This window comes from Gymnoscopelus microlampas (assembly GCF_963454915.1).
Source record: "Gymnoscopelus microlampas genome assembly, chromosome: 9".
NCBI classification, from domain to species: Eukaryota; Metazoa; Chordata; class Actinopteri; order Myctophiformes; family Myctophidae; genus Gymnoscopelus; species Gymnoscopelus microlampas.
In genome coordinates, this window is record NC_139946.1 from 6435020 (window position 1) to 6458318 (window position 23299).

The 23299-nt window shown below is 44.3% G+C and overlaps 1 protein-coding gene across 1 annotated transcript in view; it reads left to right on the top strand.

The window, feature by feature from the left end:
* Positions 1-646: 646 nt before the first annotated feature.
* The window catches only part of lrrc52 (leucine rich repeat containing 52), a gene marked incomplete at both ends in the record, with an annotated part of 46368 nt that continues 23715 nt past the window's right edge, over positions 647-23299 (top strand). The window contains one exon of the mRNA XM_084067248.1: positions 647-1304. Within this exon, the coding sequence (XP_083923374.1) occupies positions 647-1304 (658 nt within the window). The remainder of the gene's footprint in view (positions 1305-23299) is intronic.

The following is a 23299-nucleotide window of genomic DNA, read 5'->3' on the forward strand; positions in this document are numbered from 1 at the left end:
GGACTGATTGTCACTGACCAGACACACACAACAAGGACACACGTTACTTTCGGTGCGTCACGATTTAAAAACAACCCAATCTGGACGAATTTGCGCGCAACATAGCCCGCACTGTACACCATGGCATCGTTGTGGAAACTAAACGAACAATGCGTCTCCGCGGCGACAACTAATTGCCACAGATGAGACGCCGAGAAGACATGCGGTAGATGTGGATCCAGCGGCGCGACAGACAACCGGGCAAAGAGTCCAGGTTTTAAAGCCTGAATGGAACTACCGGACGATCACTGAACGTCTCGGTCACCTTCGGATCGATCAACGCTGGATGTTTTGAGGCGATCATGCGAGACGACGGGGCGCAAGAAAGTGCGTGTGAGTGAGTGAGTGAGTGAGTGAGTGAGTGAGTGAGTGATCGCGACCGGACCGAGAGATCCTTTTTCTCTGAGAGAACGAGAGGCTGGATAATATTAACAGCATCCAGACATCCAGGCAGCAGCAGCAGCAGCAGCCGGACCGCCAGACCAACAGCAGCCGCCTCTCCTCTCTCCGATCCCCGCATCAGACCCATGCAGGATGCCCGGGGAGCGCCTCCTGGTCCAGCAGCAGCGCAGCCCGAGTCCATGACGCTCTGGGCGGCCTCCTCGTCATGCGTCGTCTCCTGCCCGAGCCCCCCAGCGCCCAGTCCCTCCGGCTCCTCTTCCTCTTCATCTTCGTGATGGGGGACGTGGCCCCGTCCCCGGCCCTCACGGCCGGCTGCCCCGGCAGATGCGTGTGCGACGACCAGCTGGTGGTCCAGTGCGCGGGCCAGGATCTGACTCAGTTCCCCCTGGATCTCCCCCTGGCCACCCGGCAACTGATCCTCTCCAACAACCGCATCGCGGACCTCCCGGCGCTGCAGCTCAACTACCTGTCCGACCTGGTGTACCTGGACTGCAGCAACAACTCCCTGACCGAGATCTCCGAGTCCACCTTCGGCAACCTGCGGAAACTAGCCTACCTGGACCTGTCGTTCAACCTGCTCCTCCAGGTCGAGGATCGGACGTTCGGACCGCTGTCCTCGCTGGTGATGCTCCGGCTCACGGACAACCCGGGCCTGGGGGAGATGCACGCGGACGCCTTCGCCGAGAACCTGGCGCTGCAGGTGCTGGACGTGAGCCGGAACAACCTGACGGCGCTCAACATCAGCACGCTGATCGCCCTGCCGGCGCTGCGCTCCATGGGGCTGAGCGGCAACCCGTGGCGGTGCGACTGTGACACGGAGGACCTCTGCCTCTGGGTGCAGATAGAGGGCTTCAAGTTTCAAGGTGAGGAGGGCTGAATGGAGAGAGAGTGATAACTAGGGGAAAAAAGTGCTCCTCGGAGCGCAGGTCTCCGCCAGGTCAGGTAGGTAGGTTATTATTGTGGGCCAGCAATGTTCGGAATTCGAAATCAGGATGGATTATGAAAATCAGACGGATCTGTCTTGATCACTTGACGGTAGAGTTAATGTGTACCGATTTGCGTGATGTTTGGACACATGTTTTATGAGTAATATACATTTTTTTTGGGTAAAAAATCGGCCTCCTGGTGGCGCTATACTAGGGCAATGTTAAAAGGGTGGCATTTGTTCCTCAACGTAGTGCGCGTGCAAAGTTTCACCACAATCGGAGACTGCATTCATGATTTGCAGCATTTTGTTGAAAATGGGCCACTCCGGCAAACTTTAGATGACAATCTTATCCAATCAGGATGGAATATGAAAAATCTGAAAGACCTGTTTTGTTTAATGACTACAGAGATACTGTGTACCGATTTGCATCATTTTGGACAAAATCTGTAGGAGTACTGTCAAAAAATGTGTTTAGCAAAAATCGGCCTTCTGGTGGGCGGCGCTATAATATATATAACAGGCCCATGTGAAGAATTTGGGGCAGAGGTTCTGCTCTGGCATCCAGGGAGTGTGTGTGCACAGTTTCGCTGCGATTGTCAAGCCAATGGTGCCGGAGATTAGCTGTCCACAGACAGAAGGACTCACGGACGGACGGACAGGGAGACAATAAACCTTAAACCAGGGGTCTTGAACGTTTTTCAGGCCAAGGACCCCCTAGCTGAGAGAGAGATGAAGCAGGGACCCCCACTACATTGTTTACAATTGTGTTGCAGATCAAACTTTCATCACTATCAGCGCTGTCATCAGCGTATGTTGGATTCATGTTAATTTAGCTGAAAATAGCCGATCTACAAGCTCACAACGTCTATGCTATTTTTGTCTAATGTTCCCCTCAGAAAAGGGATGCTAGGGTTCAAGTGGTTAATGTAAAAAAAAAAAAAGGTCCCTATCACACAAATATTTGGCGGCCCCCCTGTAGTAACTCTGAGGACCCCCTAGGGGTCCCGGACCCCCTGTTGAAGACCCCTGCCTTAAACAGTTATTTTAAATCCACATAACACAAAGGACCTGCAATGCTGTTGCATGGAGAATGGAGGGAGTGATAAACCTTAAACAGATTTTTTTAAATCCACATAACATAAAGGACCTGCAATGCTGTTGCATCATACACTTTTTTTTGTTGGGATTGTGCTCGTTTATCATTATTTATTATTTGACATGGGGATTAGCTACAGCCCTGTGTTGAATGACAAGCTTTTATAGGCCTGAGTGGCTCTCCTGTCAGGCTTGATGCCTTAAATCAGTGTTTCTCAAACATTTTCATGTCAAGGACCCCCACATTGATTCATATTAGGCCATTATTAGACCCATTTGAAAATGTTTGTTCCAGGGATAAATCTTCTCCCAATAAGATTAGATTTTGTACATAATTCTGCAACTGTCCATACCAGTGGTTTTCAACCAGTGGTCCGGGGACCACCAGTGGTCCTTGAGGGAGTACCAGGGGGTCCCCAGAAAAATGACTTAACATAGCGTCACAATAATTTTTAACCACTTAGCTTTGGCTATTCAAAAATAGCAGATATACAAGCTCATAGCGCGGCACTATTTTTGAAAAACCTTGAAAAAGTGTGCATATCTTTGAATATTTATATTTTCTAAAGCGAAAATGAACTGATATCTTTGCTTCTGGGGGTCCCTGGCACAAAACATTTTCAAATGGGGGTCCGCGGCCAAATGTATATCAATTTAGGGGTCCTTGGCATGAAAAAAGTATACTGTGGGTGGGGAGCCAACAGAGTGGAGAGTGAAACCTATCATCTGAATGATTTCTCATACAGTACATTCCCTCTTTATAGCCAGTGAAATGTAAATAGTGAAATTCAACTTTCTCATTTTGCTGGGGACCTCTTGGAACGCCCTCAAGGAGGCCTGGGGGTCCCCGGACTCGGCTCTGAAACCAACTGACTTAGATGTCCTGTGTTTTCATCACAAAGCAACAAGCAGCAAGGGCCCGTGGCTGATGTCCACTCCTGCAGCAGAAGCATTGCATCCCGGCCAATAAACGCACAGCAGAGACAGCTCCTCTGAGAATGTCCTCATCCAAGGTTTTATCACTTGTTATTGTCACATCAACGCATTTAGATAATTTGATTGTGGGCACACAGTCAGTAGCTCCTGATTGTGGACCTCTTTGCTGCTGTCTTAATCTTAATCAGTTAGCATGCAGTGCACGCAGAGTAGTACATGCAATGCATCTCGCGCACACACACACACACACACACGCACACGCACACGCGCACACACACACACACACACACACACACACACACACACACACACACACACACACACACACACACACACACACACACACACACACACACACACATGCATGCTTTCCCTCTCTCTCTCTCTCTCTCTCTCTCCCTCCCTCTCTCTCTCTCTCACACGCACTTGCACGCACATACGCACGCACGCGCACACACACACACACACACACACACACACACACACACACACACACACACACACACACACACACACACACACACACACACACACGTACACACGCACACACTCACACACACACAATACACAAGCTTTAAAACGAATAGTTTTACCTCGTCTTCTCTCTCCCACCGGCTCTGCTGTAAAATCTCCTCAAACTGCCCTTCACAACTCAACAAGAACTCAACTCCCCCCTTAAAATGTGCAGACTTGCATTTAGGCTGTGTTCACAGCATTTACACTTATTCATAATGTGTCAACACCCTTAGTTGCCATGCATTATGCTGTATTAAAGGCAGGGTAAGTGATTTTCTTTGGTTAAAATAAGGGTTAAATAGCTCTATATTCTGATAGTACTCATTGCTATAGAGTGTTTGTTCAGTAACAGGAGTCTCCACGTATCTCCAACTCTTTATTAAACAGAAAATGCATTTTCAGGTCGGGACGCCAATTTTATCCAATCAGGATAGAGAACTCAGTCGTACAGAATACAGATTAAAGGGAACTTGGAAGTGATGACACAAATAAATGACCAGAAAAAAATTGGAACTATAACACTATAAAAATTAAGCTGTACTCTCTCCTGATCTCTCCTGGCTTAAATGTTGTCACCTGAAAATGTATGTTCGGTTTATTAAAGAGCTGGAGAGACAGGGAGACCCCTGTGACTGAACAAACACTCTAGTCTATAGCAATGATTACTATCAGAATATAAAGCTTTAGCCTTTTAACACATTCTTTTTGTTTGAACCCAATCTGGGGACCGACCGGCAAAAAAAAGGGGGGGAAAGCTCGTTTGAGTTGCTGAGTTGAATCTGTCTTGAGAGAATAGTTTGAACCAAAACATATCACTTACCCTATACCTTTAAAGGTGCCGTATTTATTTTGTTAAAAACGTAAAGCTCTGTAGTAATCATTGCTATAGTGTTTGTTCATTAACAGGGTTATCCCCGTCTGTCCAGCTCTTTAATAAACAGAACATTCAGGTGGGTTACACATTTCATCCAATCGGGACAGAGAACCCCACAAAGATCACTAATCGGCTTGTGTTCCAAATGGCAGTGTTGGTTTGCTTCCAGTCACCTCAGCTTGACCAATCCAGAGCAACAGCAAAGCTTACGTATTAGTCCCATGGGTTTCCATGAACTCAGGGTTGGTAGCCTACCACCTCCTGAGCAGGGCCCAAATTAGGTTCTATCTAAGAACCTTATCTGAAACCGAGCCGTATCACATGGAAGCAATTAAATCCAGAACCTGTGAAATACGTTCCTTCACGACGTCATGGCATGGTGCGCTTTAGTTTGCGTAGGCGAAAAGAGCCATTAGTGAAAATTGGTCGGATTTAGCTGCAAGCAACTTACAGTAGATGCTATAAATGCTATCTGCTATCTAAGTCGCAATACCCTCTGTTGGCTCTATGCACAGCAGCCCTATTGTGAAGAAATTCACAGGTGTTGCCAATGATACTAATGAAGGCTCTGTTCCATTCTGGTCAAACAGAGTCAGGGTGCCGATGTTGTGCATGTTGGCTCACTGGAAACACTTTGCTACACCAGTGGGTCTAAAGTTGGGGTCCAGGGACCCTCATGGTTTCTTGAGGGACTTCCAAATGCCCCCTTACGGGGGTGTGTAACTCTGAGAGTGTACAAATGGAACCAAATGGACACGTAAGGGTCCATTTGGTTCCATTTGTACACTCATAGTTATGGGGGTCGTGGAAACCACTGTGCTACACTAAATGGAACAGAGCCTTCATTAGTATCATTGGTAACACCTGTAAAGGAAGTGATAATATGGCTGCTGTGCATAGAGCCTATTGACAGCCCATTCATGAAACAGAAAAATCTGATTGTATTAAAGGATAACTCCATAAAACCTATATTGCACTTGTACAGGACAGCTTGGATTATCCTCTTAGTCTCTTTTGTCAAGTTTTTGGTTAATAAGAATCCTCATAACATTGTCATGTTATGAGCTACTTTCTGTCTATAAATTTCATGTTCAGTGGTTATTCTTCTAAGTGTTGGAGTTTGTAAGCGCTTGTTGTAAATCACTCAACGTCCTGCGTGCGTACACCACCTGTTTCATAATTGCACAGACATATGCAGAAGGCAGCGGGGCGTTGAGTTATCGAAAAACGACTGCTTCAATGGTGGATTTGTATTAACCAAAGACTTGACAGAGACAAAGAGGATAACCCAAGCTGTCCGTACAGGTGCAATATTGGTTGAGTTTATCGTCCTTTAATTACAATCAGATACAGTGGGACTTTTCTGTTTTCATGAATGGGCTGTCAATGGAGGGTGTTGCAACTTACATGCAGATAGCATTTATAGCATCTAAGTTGCTTGCGGCTAGGTCTGATTATTGGATTTTTTTATCACCCTTGTTCATAACCTTAACCCATTAAAACGGGGAAAGCATCTGTGTCATTTTAGATTTTCTCTCTCTCTCTCTCTCTCTCTCTCTCTCTCTCTCTATATATATATATATATATATATATCTAACTATATAAATGGCGAGCAACTTCCGCACCCTGGGTGCGACACCCCACAGCTCTGTTATCGAATAAACAACGCACCGCCAGACCACATGTCGCCAACTGACTCGCCACGGCGCCCGCACTGAATTTACGCCTCGCGTAGGGGACATCTCACTGATCACTACACCTTTTCCACCGCGCAACATAATTAATTCTACTCACCAAATGTCGGACAAAACGGAAGGGGAGGCAGCTTCGTACCGTTTACCGTGCGCACGACCTCATCACCACAACAGCAGGCAGCCGGTGCGGGGGCTTTTTCCTTTTTTTCCAAAAAATTTTTTTGGTCACCATTTTCTCCAGGCACCATTTCTGGTGTAACGCCACCGCCAGCATGCGCTGGCTTGCGCTGCCATTGCACTCTGCCCATCTCCTCCACACCAACACACACGCAGCTCCTTTGCTTCAACCCCCCCCCCCCCTTCTTACGTACCTCCTTTGTTCCACCCAGGCCGTTACTTTCACTTCACTCATGTCTCGATCACACTATGTCCGTCCTTCACGTGCCATGTTCATCCCAAACACAAAAACAAACAACTCGGGTTGCCAAGTTCAGGTTGCCAGGTCCTCTAAAAACAAGCGCCAGAAACAAGCAACCACCTTCATGAAAAAAAAAAAAACACCAAAGGGCTCCGCCATGTTCCAGGGGGGTCCCCGCGCGTCCCAACACTCCACAGGGGGTCCGTAGACCAGCAGGGGGTCCGCGGGGGTCCCCCTCAAACATCAAAAATATATTTTTTTCAATTTTTCTTTTTTTTTTTTTTTAACTTTTCCACAGTTTTAATCCAGCAATTTAACCGCCATGTTCCAGGGGGGTCCCCGCGCGTCCCAACACTCCACAGGGGGTCCGTAGACCAGCAGGGGGTCCGCGGGGGTCCCCCTCAAACATCAAAAATATATTTTTTTCACATTTTTTTTTTTTTTTTTTTTACTTTTCCACAGTTTTACTCCAGCAATTTCAGTACCCCAATATACACGCGGCCCACTGGGCCCCGTGCGCGGCTGGGGTTGAGGGGGGCGTAGCCCCCCGAAACTCTAGTATATATATATATAGCAACATAGGTTTTTCAGATAACTCACTGTTCTCAACTTAACATTGAGAACAGTGGGTTTAGAATAGTGGTTCTCAAAAATAGCAGATATACACTTGTACATCTGCTATTTTTGAACATTTTTGAAAACATCTTGAAAGTGTTTGAATCATTTTTTTATTTTTTAACTCAAATCTTCTCTTCTGGGGTTCACTCCCTGGCACAAAACATTTTCAGATGGGGGTCCGCGGACAAATACATATCATTCTGGGGGTCCTTGGCACCGCATTTGTAGGGGGCCTCAGGTCTGAATGGGTTTTAAATGACACACATAACAGAGGAGAATGTTCCGGTACATATAGCAGCTTGGTCCCTGTATGTATGTGTGAGTCCTGCGGTCCAGGCTTATAGATAGCACTGGGCGGAGCTGCAGCTGTGAAGAGGACCGTGTCCTTTTGTACCTGTTTTGGCTGGCTCGTCCCCCCCACACTGGCTCTCTCTCTGCACCTGGGTGAGCTGGCACCGGCGCCACCGTATGCTTGGACTCTCCAGCCCAGATGGTTAATGATGGTGCTCAGAACAGCCAGGCGTCCATGCTCCCATTAAGGATGCTGTGTGTGTGTGTGTGTGTGTGTGTGTGTGTGTGTGTGTGTGTGTGTGTGTGTGTGTGTGTGTGTGTGTGTGTGTGTGTGTGCGTGCGTGCGTGCGTGCGTGCGTGCGTGCGTGCGCGCATGTGTGTGTGAGTGCCTGCGTGAGTCCCTGGCTGCGTGAGTGTGTGTGTGTGTGTGTGTGCTTTTGGTTTGTATTTTGTCTGCATTTGTGTGGCGTGTGTGTGTTTGTATACGAGAGAGAAATGTGCCATGCATGTGTGCATCCAATTCGTGTGTGTGTAGTGTGCATGTGTGCATATGTGCTCTTCTCTGTGTGTTAGTGTGGGTGAGCGACTGAATGTGCATGTATTTGTGCAGGCCAGGGAGTGTGATTGGCGTGTGTGTGTGTGTGTGTGTGTGTGTGTGTGTGTGTGTGTGTGTGTGTGTGTGTGTGTGTGTGTGTGTGTGTGTGTGTGTGTGTGTGTGTGTGTGTGTGTGTGTGTGTGTGTGTGTGTGTGTGTGTGTGTGCGTGCGTGCATGTGTGTGTGTTTGTGTGTTTGAGCCTGTGCGTGCATGCATACGTGTGTGACTGTGTGTGTGTGTGTGTGTGTGTGTGTGTGTGTGTGTGTGTGTGTGTGTGTGTGTGTGTGTGTGTGTGTGTGTGTGTGTGTGTGTGTGTGTGTGTGTGTGTGTGTGATAGTGTGCGGCTTGCATGCATGCGTGTGTGTGAGAGAGAATGACTCACTCCAATCAAGTGTGTGTGATCTGTAGCTGTAGTTAGGGGGAGGCCCTTAGGGGAGAGCCAGTGAGATTAGGAGAAGTGAAGAGAAGAGAAGAGAAGAGAAGAGAAGAGAAGAGAAGAGAAGAGAAGAGAAGAGAAGAGAAGAGAAGAGAAGAGAAGAGAAGAGAAGAGAAGAGAAGAGAAGAGAAGAGAAGAGGAGTGGAGTTAGGAGGTTTTGTCCGTCATTGATAAGAACAGCTGACAATGGATCCCCAAGCATAGCTCACAATGCATCACGTGTGAATCAATGCGTGAATTAATGCCCTGATGCTTCATAACGCTACTTATACTACTACTTATATAGGCCTACAATAATAAGCAGGACTTAAAGACGGGGTGCCGTGATTTTCAGTGATCCCCAGTGATAAAACATAATCATCAGGTATTATGGTTATACTAGGAGGAAGATTCTTTTCAAAAAAGTGTACAGAAAGTGTTAAAATTATGTTTTTATGTGGACACGCCTCCAGTTCATTAAGTATACCTGGTTCTCACCTTAGCACCTCCTCCACCACCTTAGCACCACCCACCTGTCCTAGTCCCTCCTCCTCCTCATGCCCACACCTGTTGTGTTATGATAATGAGGGGGAGGGTATAATTTTACTGTCATTAAAGTACTGTTTTTCTATTGGCACGTTTGACCCTCAAGGTTTCAGCCTCCAGGAAGAAACTCAAAATAGTCAGAGAAGACATAAAACACCATAAAAAACACCACCAGGGGGCTTAATGAAGTTCTATCAACCTCATAGACACATGAAAAAGTGCAAAACCATGGCACCACCTCTTTAAGATATTACAATAACTTCTGCAAGAGGGTTCCCAGAGTTGCAGTCACAGTAGAACTAACGAGAGAAATGCTATATGAACTCATTGCTCTCAAAACACTACATAGATTTTAGAAATAGAATTAATTGTTTTCATAACATTAGCGTCAGTTTGATAAACGGGTACACTGCATAGTTACTTTTAACAGACTACGGGGGGAAAAACCCTGCCTCGTTAAAGTGTGTTTTCTTCCGCTCTGAGTCTGCAGCAGCACAGGGCTGAGCAGGGGAGAGGGGGGGGGTTGAGTTTGCTGGTTTGGTCGACAGTTTGAGGATCCAGTGGAGTTAGGAGGTTTTGTCAGAAGCGCTTTTTAATACTTTTCATTGGCTCTCTCGCGCTCTCTCTCTCTCTCACACACACACACACACACACACACACACACACACACACACACACACGCACACACACACACACACACACACACACACACACACACACACACACACAAATCTATACCTCCAGGAGGTATAGATGGCTCACTGCCCCCAAGTGAGTCCTTATGCCGATCTACCCTCCCCAGCCATTTCTGTATTGCACCATGCTGGCTTACCTGCCAGTGAGGCGCCCCCCACTGGGAGGACGCAGGGCCTACGTCCTACTCCTCCTGTTCATCAACACCGCTCGCTGACAGGTGCCGCCCCCCAGCCTATAGGAGGACTATGGCACAGTGACACTATAGCACCTCCTCCAAAACACAGTCAATTGTGTTCATATAGATGCTGCTCGTTCGCTTGTGCACTGCGGTGGATTCGAACCCTTAACCCATTAAGGCCTGAGGCCGATTCTTACTTATGTCTTCTAAATCCAGTTTAGAAGATCAACACATCAACAGTTTTCTGAAAAACGTATGTTTCTACAGTATATCAGTGGTTCTCAAACCTTTTCATGTCAAGGACCCCCAAAATGATTTGTATTTGGCCGCCGACCCCCATCTCAAAATATTTCGTTCCAGGGACCCCCCAGAAGCAAAGATTTGAGTTACAAATGTTCGCTTTAAAAGAATATAAATATGTTAATTTTCATACATTTTCTCGATAAAAAAAAAAAGGCAGATCTACAAGCTCATAGCGCGGCACTCGGTGCCACGCTATGAGCTTGTATATCTGCCTTTTTTTTTGTATATTTGCTATTTTTGAGTGCAAAATAATGGTTGACAGATACTTTACTCCCACTCCACCTGAGCGCTACATGTGGATATGTATGTGTGAGTATGTGTGCTTATTTTGTCCAGTGGCGTGTTCATGTCATTTCCATAAAGCATATTTATACCGTAAATAACTGTCACACTGTTTTGTCGCGGCAATAAGATGATGGCGGCCATGCTATTCTGTGCTATATGCTTTCCTCCAGCCACTGTTTATTTCCCACACATCTATCTACACATGCTCAAACTCACGCATGCACATTTAGGCCACGGAACACGCCATTGGCTGGGCTGCTGTGACATGCCTCTTCACCCATGTGTGAGTGAGTGGATGAGTGCACTCCCCTCCCCTCTCACTGTTTCTCTTTCTGTTACAACGATCTTACTTATTCTCTCTTTCTTCACTGATTTGTGTCACGCCCCCTTTCTCTCTCTTATACTCTCCCCCCCAACTAACTCTCTCTCTCTCTCCCTCGGATTAGCTGTATTACAGTAACATGTATTGATATGGGAGCCATAACCAATAGACCAGTAGTAAGGGAATGGATGCGTGTGTGTGTGTGTGTGTGTGTGTGTGTGTGTGTGTGTGTGTGTGTGTGTGTGTGTGTGTGTGTGTGTGTGTGTGTGTGTGTGTGTGTGTGTGTGTGTGTGTGTGTGCGCGTCTCTGTACGTCATGAGTTTGTGTGTTTGCACTTACTCTTGTGGGAATATGGCTGAGTGTATATGTCTGTGTATATACTGTGACTTTTACTGCAGGTTATGTGTGTGTGTGTGTGTGTGTGTGTGTGTGTGTGTGTGTGTGTGTGTGTGTGTGTGTGTGTGTGTGTGTGTGTGTGTCTGTGCGAGCATGTTCTGCTTGAGCTACAGAATAGTATTTATTTCCTATCAAAGCCTCACAAGCTCACCATTTATCTGCATCAGGACCTATCGTATCGTATTATAGAATAGTATTATAGTAGAAACATCTCTCGTCTTTTTTTACTTAAGTTTAACTGAACCGTACATGCTGGTAACAGGCTCAAATAAAAGTATGTCTCTTTGGTCTTCACATGAATTGAATTGAATTGAATTGAATTGAGTTTTTTGAATGCAAAAGGTTGCTTGCTTTAAAAATGGGTACAACAAAAACACATCGTAGCACATTAGAAGCTACTTTAGAACGGAGCAGCAGGTATAGTCGATGATGAGGAATGAATCATGGTCAAATAGATAAATATAAAAGCTGTGTGCTGGGGAAGCAGACTTGCTTAATAATAACCTGTCTGTCCTTATGCGCGCACGCTCGCGTGTGTGTGTGTGTGTGTGTGTGTGTGTGTGTGTGTGTGTGTGTGTGTGTGTGTGTGTGTGTGTCTGTCTGTCTGTCTGTCTGTCTGTCTGTCTGTCTGTCTGTCTGTCTGTCTGTCTGTTTGTCATGCCCTTTTCTGTCTTTTCTGTATGTGGTTACGATGGTGTTTGTCTCTGTTGTTTGGTGTGTCTGTGTACTTGTGTCTGCGTGTGCTTCACTAAGACGTGTTGACATCCTGCAACGCTGGCAGCAACCAAAGTCACAGTGAGGCCCCCCCAGGCTGGTGCCATTAGGATGGCAGAGAGGAGAGAAAATGGAATTAAATTAGAGAGATAAAGAGAGAGAGAGAGAGAAAGACTGAGAGAAAAAGAAGGGTAAAGTTTGTGAAAGAGAGAGACGAGGCAGGTACAAAAATAATGACGTAAACTTGTATTCAAAGTGAACCTGTTCTGTCTCTGTGATGGGTGAGGGTCTGAGTAAACTGTTGAAACCTTCTCACACAATCTGGGGGAAAGATATATCTAATATTGCACTTTGAAAGCGTCAGCACTTTTATTTGACTAATATTGTCTGCTTTCTCTCTACTTTTTAATCATTTTTAAATGGCTTTGCCTCTTTTTAATGTGTCTACTGTTTTCAGGGTTGCATTGCTCGTGGGACGGCCTTGCACACTGTGCAAGAACCTATTTGAACAGGAGCACGCGCAGGCGCACGCATAGATTTAAAACAACTTTAAATTCACACCTCAACAAAGTTTACAAAGGCTCCCGACTCACACCAGGTGAATTAACATAGGAATGAGCCTAGATGCATATCAATTGTCCATTGTGTGACCTGTAGTGTAGGTTTTAAGTGACGTGCGCGTCACGTCATAAAAATAGAGTGCAACCACGTTCCAATTCAGCATGGCAACACTGATTGTTTTTAAATGTGACAACAAGCACCTTTGAGTTGCGTAGAACGTTATTTTCATTTGCTCCCTGTATGCCTATAGTGTGTATATGTGGAAGTGAAAATAAAAACTGATTCTGATTCTGGAGTCATGTATACTGTAGCAACTGTAACAACCTAGCTGTGAATGCATGGATGTTTCTCCTATAGGTTTGGGGTTGCATTTATTATATGTGGTAGCAGGCTGGTTCCCACTGGCAAGACTGTGTTAGGATGTACAGTAGCTGGATGGTCGTGTGTGGTTGTACCTGGATGGTTTCCATGGTTGTATGCTGGTGTTTGTATATGGCTGTAGCCGGTTGGTTTTGTGTGTGGTTGTAGATGGGTGGTTCTATGCAGTGGTGGAAAAAGATGCGCGAAGCAGCGCAGTGTTTTTTCGCCGTTTATTTTATTTTTCACGTCGTACAGTACTTGAGTAAAAAAGCCACCACTGCGTGAGCTTGTATATCGTCTATTTTCAAATAGCCTAAGAATAGGGCTACAGTGGTTAATGTATGTGTTGATAAGAATTGACCATTTCAAAGTAACTAGTAACTAAAGTTTTCAAATAATGGTAGTGGAGTAAAAGTACAATATTTGCCTCTGAGATGTAGTGGAGTAGAAGTAAAAGTACTGAAAATTGGAAATGCTCCAGTAAAGTAAAAAATACCTCAAAATTGTACCTAAGTACAGTACTTGAGTAAATGTACTTAGTTACTTTACACCACTGGTTATATGGCTGTAGCTAGTCTGGCTGTGTGTGGTCGTGTAGATGGCTGGTTATTGCCATAGGGTTGTAATTGGTCGCTGCGTGTGCTTGTAGCTGGGTGGTTTTATTTGGCTGTAGTACCAAAAGCTGATCTGGCTGTTTATTGTGGATGTTGTTTGTGGATGTTGCCCTGGGTGGGAAGCTGTGGTCTTTGGCTTCTTCTCAGTTCCCTGGCCATCTCATAGAGATGTCCAGGCCAGGCACACGGCCAAGAGAGAGGGCAGAGCACGGGGTGAGAGTTAAATATTCATAAAGAGAGAAAGAGCAAGAGAGGTTGATGAGTTTTCCAAAAAAAAAAGCGAGAGGGGTAGAGTGAAACAGGGCCATGTATGCCATATCCAAGGGAATGTGAATTGGATTTGAACAAATAAAGTGAATTACAGAGTTAACTGAGACATGACAAGATGAGTGGAAAGAGGAGCGCGGGGTCAAATGAGCCTGATATGAAGATTGGTGAATGCAGAGGGGAAAAGTGGAACAAACGAATGAAGAAGCAGCACCACAGTTGTGAGAACCGGAGTGTAGAAAAAAGGGAGGGAGGTTTCAGGTCTTCTGTTGCTCAGACCCACCAGTCAGACACATTAAAACATTAAGACCTGAAGCCGATTCTACAAAATGTCTTCTAAATCCCAACAGTATTCTGAAAAAAACGTATGTTTCTATATCAGTGGTGCTCAAACTTTTTCATCTCAAGGACCCCCAAAATGATATGCATTTGGCCGCCGACCCCCATCTCAAAATATGTTGTTCCAGGGACCCCCAGAAGCCAAGATTTGAGTTAAACATGTTCGCTTTAAAAGAATATAAATATATTGATTTGCACACATTTTCTCGTTTATTCAAAAAATAGCAGATCTACAAGCTACGAGCTTGTAGATCTGCTATTTTTGAATAGCCCAAAGTGTAAAATAATGCATTTTTAGCTCAAATCAAAAAGTGACACAGATGCGTTCCAGGTCTTAATGGGTTAAAACCTTCGTTATGAAAAGGGGACGGCGATACAATTAACAACGATGAACCGTTCCATTATTAATCAGCTGGAACAATTTAACAGCCCTCATGTGGTGAAGGATGGCATATCAAATGCAGGCGGTGGCCCCGGTATGAAGCTGGTGTACCTGTACCGCCCGCCGCACAGCAGTGGAAACTGTAAATCTGGGTGCATGCAATGTTTCTGTGGGTGTGTTTATGTTTTCACCTGAGGCAGAGTGATGACATATAGCTCAGGTGTGTGTGTGTGTGTGTGTGTGTGTGTGTGTGTGTGTGTGTATGTGTGTGTGTGTGTGTGTGTGTGTGTGTGTGTGTGTGTGTGTGCGTGCGCGCGCGCGCGTGCGTGCGTGCGTGCGTGCGTGCAGATGTGTTGCCGTGGTCTTGTCATCTTGTCATCATCTTGTCTTTGTGTGTGTGTGTGTGTGTGTGTGTGTGTGTGTGTGTGTGTGTGTGTGTGTGTGTGTGTGTGTGTGTGTGTGTGTGTGTGTGTGTGTGAGAGAGTGAGAAAGAGTAACCATTTTGCCTTTTTTGCGTGTATTTGTGCATGTGCATGTGTTGTGTGTGTGTGTGGAGGTGTTTAATCCAAAAAGCAATATGAAAGTCATTGGAATGAAACTGAAATTGAAAAGGAGAGGAAGAGAGAGAGAGAGAGAGAGAGAGAGAGAGAGAGAGAGAGAGAGAGAGATACAAGGCGACTGACCAAGACTGATGGAGAGAAACTGTACACAATCAAAGGAGGCAGGATGGAAAATGGAACGATAACGACGCCATTAAGACAAAAAGCAAGACGAGCAAATGAAAAATGGTAGATTTGTAATGAAAAGGTAATGAGATAAAAAAAAAAAAGAAGAGAGGAGGGTATAAGACAGGTGGAGGAATGATGGAGAAGAACGGTTTGCCGACCTTCACCTTTCCCTCATTCATCAGTCTCTGTCTGTCTGTCTGTCTGTCTGTCTGTCTGTCTGTCTGTCTGTCTCTCTCACACTCTCCCTCCCTCTCTCTCTCTCTCCTCTCATCCTTCGCCAGAGGAAGAAGGGATATCATACAGATAAATGATGGAAGAGAGGATGATGGCAATCTGACTAATGCTGTGTTTGAGATGAGTGTGAAGGCGTGCGTTGTTTCATTCCTAGTCGTCGATGTGATGGTGAAAAGGTCAGCTATTCTTAGACAACCCCTCTGTGATGTGCGTTTAGCCGCTTTAGCGGCGGAGCTATAAGTGAAGATCCATCGGTAGAGGTTTGCATGGGCCACCACCGTGCTCCAAAGACCTACAACAACACACGTTTATTGTAGGACTAAAAGCCCTGTTATACTTAAAGGACGACTTCACCACTTTTCAACATATCTTCATATAATAGGTCCTCACTAATGCTCATGATAAAATGGTACAATTTTTTTCTAATCAGTCTGTGTCTCAGAGGAGGGCTGTAGACAGTTCAGAAACCCGTCTACCAGTGACATCATCGATGGGGAATCCAAGCTAATAGAAACTGCAGGCTTTGTATTCCTGGAAAGTTGCAATGCAATAATAGATCCCATTGTTCTCGCCTTAATAAAAGTCTGAATTGAAAAATTTTAATCTTTTTGGAGAAAGACAAATCCTGCCTAACGATGATGTCACTGGTAGACAGGTTTCTGGACTGTCCACAGCCCTCCTATGAGACACAGACCAAGTAGAAAAAAATGGTATCATTTTATCATGAGTATTAGTGAGGACCCATTATATGAAGATATGTTGAAAAGTGGTGAAGTCGTCCTTTAAGCCATTCAATCCGGGAACGCATCTGTGTCATTTTAGATTTCTTTGGCTATTCAAAAATCGTGAAATTTGTGCAAATCTTTGAATATAGATTTCTTTTACATTTGTAAAACATTTTGTTCCAGGGACCCCGAGAAGCAAAGATTTGAGTTATATTACAAATGTTCGCTTAAAATATATATATTCAAAGATTTGCACACATTTCCCGGATTATTTTCAAAAATAGCAGATACACAAGTTCATAGCGCGGCACTCGGTGCCGTGCTATGAGCTTGTAGATCTGCTATTTTTTGAATAGTCAAAGAAATCTAAAATGACAGAGATGCGTTCCCGGATTGAATGGGTTAACTGCTGGTTAGCACACACCGAAAATAACCAATCTACAAGCTCACAATGCATCACGCATCGTGAGCTTGTAGGAAAAAAACTGTTTTCGGTGCGTGACACACACACACACGCACGCACACACACACACACACACACACACACACACACACACACACACACACACACACAACTGAGTATGAATCACCCTTAATGTCCCCATTAGCATCCGTAAAACTGAGCAGGACATGTTTACTCCAGTGATGCTCTGGATAAGAGCGTCTGCTAAATGCCTAAATTGTAATTGTATGTCACTGGATTGATGTCACTGGAGTGAAAATCTGTGAAGGTGAAAAACTACAACCCTTATTTCCTGGTATTTAGCCACTGCCGTCGGTTGGCCGTGACATTGTCCTTGTTAGGTTGTTTTTATGCCAAAACAGAGATCTTGACTTCAGAAAGTATGACTCAGTTTGATGTAATAGTGTGGCCAACAAACTGTGCGCCAGGCTGATTGAAATTCATGGTGGTGTTTGTAGGAACACAGAGAAAGGACAACACAGACAGAAAGGGGAATTTAGTGAAGTATAGATTGTATTGAAAATATATAAACTAAGATAAGCATCAACAAATAACTGAATCGCACATGAAAGGTGTTTGCTATGCATTAGCTTGCAACATGCGTACATTAACCTTTGACTTCCTTTCCGTGCCTGGTTGTATTAATAACAGATGCGTAGCTGTAGTTTATGTTGTGATTTGTAGTCCATCTACTGTGCATGTAAAAAAACAAACATGAAGTGAAGTTGTTATAGTACTTATGTACTGTAGATGTTCAGATATTACAAAACGTCCCATTCCCCAATGCATTCACACCCCATTCACACCCATGCATTCAGTGTCTTGCTCAAGGACATGATGGTTCCATGAAAAGAGAGAGAGAGAGGGGGGAAAATGTAACAGAGAAAGAAGAAAAAGCAAGGGAGGGGAGGCAATATTCATTATGATAAATGAATAAGAATATTAGTATTGTCCATATTATCTGCATAAGTCAGAAAAGGCTGCCAGATATTTAAACATGTTAAGGGTACAACAACCTTTACCGCGTCAGATAATGCGTAGTATTTATCTTTAATCAAAAAAGCGACAGTTGGGGTTGAGGGTGGGGGTATGGGGTTTCCAGAAATGTTATTGTTAATGTTATGTATGTTTTTCTGCTGGAAAAACCCAATAAACATAATGTAAAAAAAAAGCGACAGTTTGGGGGAACTTCAGCAATATAATATATATTATGCTTTTAACATTATTTGAAGGCCTTGTGAAGCAACCCCGAACGATAGCAGAAAGTTCTATGGATAATTTTAGCACGTCAGAAAAGGCATTGAAAATTGGTTGCCAAAAACAATAAAACTTTAGACAATAGGCATAGCCGAAACGTGTGAAAGAGGGTAGCTGATGCTTGCCCATTTCCCAACCACATTCTGAAATCTCAATTCCACCTCACCCCCTACTAGCACTCCTCTTTCCTTGTATCTCTACTTGTTGCTTTTGATAAATGCAAATTTATACTATGCAGATATAATGTATGTTGGTTACTTGTTCACGATTTTTCACCCTTTTTTAGCTTGACCACACATGGCAAACGTTGTATTTAGATGTTGTTTAGACAGATGATAGATTCGATGTTTACCTGGTATCCTCTACTTTACCATTTAACCTGTAGTTTGTTGAATAGGGTTCATGCCTTTTAACCTGTAGTTTGCTGAATAGGGTTCATGCCTTTTAATCACACTTACACTGATCTCATATAGGGTGTTGAATTTAGACAATTTTACAATAAACCAGTGGAGCCGATCAATAACTTTTAGGTGAATAACTACAATTAGTGTCAGACAGATTGAGGAAGAATATATTCCATCATTGGCATTTTTGACATATTCATCAGTCATTTTCACATTCAGATTTTCTTCCCATACTATTAATACTTTGAAGTTTAAGTTACATTTTTATAATTGCCTACATGGCAGCAGTACACTCTTGAAAAAGAGAAAGGCGTCACTCGTTGAATAGTTCACAGTTCACGTGTATTGGGTGCACCGTTCTGGCAGAAACAGTATCTTTGAAAAGATCATCAGCACTCACTTGATCCTTTCAGGATCTCTTATTTATTGTGTAGCCTCATGCAGCAGATGACTCACAGGCGTTTGGGCCAACGGCCTTCCTCAGAGTGAAACAAGCACTAGTACACTCTCTCAAATGCATTGTCATTACATTCACTTTAAAGCAATTGGAACGATAAGTTCAGTTAGATAAATAAATACATGAACAGCCAACAATCACATCATTTCAAAACACTATCAATAGTTTAACTTCATGAACCATCATGGCATCCCTTGTGATGGCTGACTCAGCATCCACACATCATGGTACAGCCTATATTGTATGGTGATTTCCTTTTGGTTTATTTATCTAATGTTTATTTTCAGTTGAAACCAGTTGAAACTAGAAAAAGTGCTCCTCGGAGCACAGGTCTCCGCCAGGTCAGGTACGTTATTGTGGCGTCTTGGTGGCGCTGTAAAAAAGGGTCCATTTCTTCGATCCGTGTTGATCACATGACTATAGAGATACTGTGTACCAATTTGCATGACGTTTGGATAAAATCTGTATAGGAGTAAATGGGTTTTGCTCAAATCGGCCTCCTGGTGGCGCTATAACAGGCCCATGTGAAAAATGTATTGGCATCCAGGGAGTGTGTGTGCAAAGTTTCACTGCGATCGGGCCAACGGTGCCGGAGATTAGCTGTTCACAGACAGAAGGACGGACGGACAGGGTGCAAAACTTACTCTCTCGCCATGCCTTTTGGCCTGGCGGAGACAATAACGTTTATTGTTTAGTAGTTTTATCTGTGAGTTATTCATTTGCATTTGAGTTGACTGAGTTTTCTTTAAGTTACCAGTTCTGTGGGAAGCTGCTGACAGAAATGGACATGATGGGCTCGCCTAAGGAATGGGAATCAGCTGCTCCATATATGCAGCTAATGTGGATATTTGGACTGCACCACAGTCTCTCTGCACCATGGGGAGGGGCAGGGGTTATTTGAGTGTGTTTAAGTGGTAGTCTGTGTCTTTTACCCCTTTGTGTTCACAGTGGTCTGACCCGTCCCTATATATCTCCACCTCATGTGTAAGTCACCCTGGATAGCTCAGTTGTGTTGATCGGTTCAGTTTCTATTTAATTATTTGATTTGACTTAATTTATTTTGGGCACACTTATTTTAGTTATCCGTTAAAACATTTATTTTGAAACGAAGGACAAAAAAGAAAAGAAAAATAAAGACAAAAAAGAACATTATTTTAAACCAACAACCAAGTTTCCCTGTGTCTCATCTTCCGGCGAACTCGGTCCCTGACACAATTTCAAAACACTATCAATAGTCTCACTTCGTGCATCATGGCATCCCTATTCTGGGGCGAACATTCGGCTTAAAGAGCAGATCTACAAGCTCTCAAAAGATGTCGGTCAACTAAATGGTTAAAAGTCATGGCGAGCGCACACACACACACACACACACACACACACACACACACACACACACACACACACACACACACACACACACACACACACACACACACAGTATTATTCATACATCAGGATCTCAAAGCACTGCTACCCCCAGGCAGCTCACATCCCAGGTCGAACCACCCGGAGGGTACCACCAAGCCAAGCCACCAAATGATGCCTTGGCAGGAGCTTTCTCCTCTCTGCAGTAACAACATGGAACAGCCTCCCGCTGCTGCTGTTGTAGGAGACATTACATCAAGTAGTGTTCATTCATGCCTCTAAGAAGAGACTGAACAAACACCTCCTCAGCATGAGGCTGTAATCCCATAGAGCTCAAGGACATTCATTCATACACATGCTGTACATATTCCTGAGTGGCTGCACATCAGTGATAGGCTCTCTGAATGAATGTCATTCATAAAGCCTGAATCTGCCATACATATAACACTATATATAAGTCATTGTTCACTACTTCCATGTTCACTGCAAACCCCTTACTGGTACTCTTGATGCTTATTGCTATGGATACCAAAATCAACAGATCCTCATATGGAATAACACGTCATGGTCCCAAACTGTTCCTTTTTATTAAAGGTAGGGTAAGTGATTTTCTTTGGTTAAAATAAGTGTTAAATAGCTCTATATTCTGATAGTACTCATTGCTATAGAGTGTTTGTTCAGTAAAAGGAGTCTCCTTGTCTCTCCAGCTCTTTATAAAACAGAAAATGCATTTTCGTTTCAGTTTCAGTTTCATTTCCAATTTTATTTAATCAGGATAGAGAACTCAATCAGGATATAGATTAAACAAGTGAAATTGGAAGTGTTGACACTGAGAAATGAGCAGACAAAATTGGAACTGGAACACTTTAAAAATGAAGCTTAAAAATGGGTACTTTCTCCTGATTGGCTGAGATTTTGACACCTACCGAAAAATGTATTTTCTGTTTATCAAAGAGCTGGAGAGACATGGAGACTCCTGTTACTGAACAAACACTCTATAGCAATGATTACTTTCAGAATATAGTGCTTTAACCTTTTAACAAAATACTTTTTGTTTTAACCAAAAAATATCACTTACCCTACCTTTAATATTTAAAGAAGTGAAATTAAATAGTGAAAATAGCTGAGCTACAAGCTCACAATGCGTCGCATCGTGACGCGTTGTGACCTTGTAGATCTCTTCTACAAGCTTCTTTCTTCTTGTGTGTTTGACACGGACGCAGTGTGTTGCTATGAATGGAAATGTTATACACACATACAAGCACACACACAAAGTTCCAATTAGCATGCCATGCACTGTAGGCTCAGGTTAATTCTGCGATTAGATCTTGCAGTGTCGTGAGGTTGGAGGCAAAGATGTAAAAACAGAGAGATAAGAACCTGCCTCTCCTCTAAAGGCATGGTTTATACTTAGTCGTGCGCGGGTGTCGCGCACCGGAAATGGCAGACCTATAAACTCACAGCACATCGCCGGTGGCGACATGATGTGAGCTTCTAGATCTGCTATTTTCGGTTTGCTACACCCGCGCACGTTATTGTATGAATCAGGCATTAGAATGTAGCCGTACAGATTAGCATATAAGTATGCTTAAAAATAGTTCTGTTTATAGATGTACTGGAACGCAGCCCCGCAGGTAATCCCTCACAACTCTGATCAACCGTTAGTGTGTGTGTGTGTGTGTGTGTGTGTGTGTGTGTGTGTGTGTGTGTGTGTGCGCGCGCGCGTGCGCGTGTGCGTGTGTGTGTGTGTGTGAAATTGAATTAAGCTTACTGTTTCACCACATAGGAGACTGTTGTATTCAGTAGGTGTTGGTGGGCGGGTTTCCATTCACAGCAGAAACCTCTCTGTAAAAGAGAACTGTCAGGGGAGAGAGGAAATAGAGAGAGAGAGAGTGGGACGGAGAGAGAGAGACATATCGTTGCTGTCGGGCAGCCTGAATAAATAAAGGAAAAAGAAAGAAAGAAAGAAACGTTTTTTCTCCATATTCTAACTTCTGTTTTTTTGTAAAATGTTCGCAAAAGTAGCAGATCTACAAGCTCAAAACGCGGCGCGAAGCGACGCGTTTTGAGCTTGTAGATCTGCTACTTTTGATGTTTTTGAATTTGAAGCCTGAAAAGTAACAGTTTTGGACATAATGAGGTTTCAACCCGACAGAGACTATATTATCACTAACACAGTGAAGGTTCTGGGTACGGCAGATGAACAGCACAGCAGCCGGCATCCTTTGCTGCTCACACCCACACACACACACACACACACACACACACAAGCACGCATGCCATGCACGTACGCACACCTTTAATTTATTTATTTCGCTTATTACCATGTGCCCAATAAGTTGGACAGGGGTTACGTTCTGGCCCCATTTCATTAGTTTGTTTTTCTGTTAGCTAAATGACACAAGAATGGATGGTCAGATTTATTTTCTTCCTCCTAAGAGATGATTTGGGGTCAAGATCACAATTACCACCAAGGTCTGCCTGTTGGCAACACCGATTTTCATGAACCTCATCAGCGCCCATACCCTCGGTGGGGTTGGCGAAAGGGCCTACTCTGTGTGGGGTTTGCATGTTCTCCCTGTGTCTCCTAGGGTAGTTAATACCCTCACAAAAACATGTACTGTAGTAATCCTGGTCGCTATACCGCCTCCCCCATGACAGCCAGGGCGCCTGATGGAGGGGAAAGGAACTGGTTGGAATAACGTGTTCCTTCCACGCGCCACGTCCTACCAGGGAAACTCCCCCCCTGTCAGGTGACAAGAAGGTCAGTTGGCTCTCATGCATCGAAGGAGGCATGAGCTCGGCCCTGGCCTCCCTAGGTTGGCAGAGGGAGGGTAGCGCCCAGGATTACATTTGGCACTGGGTGTAAAAAATGGGGTCAC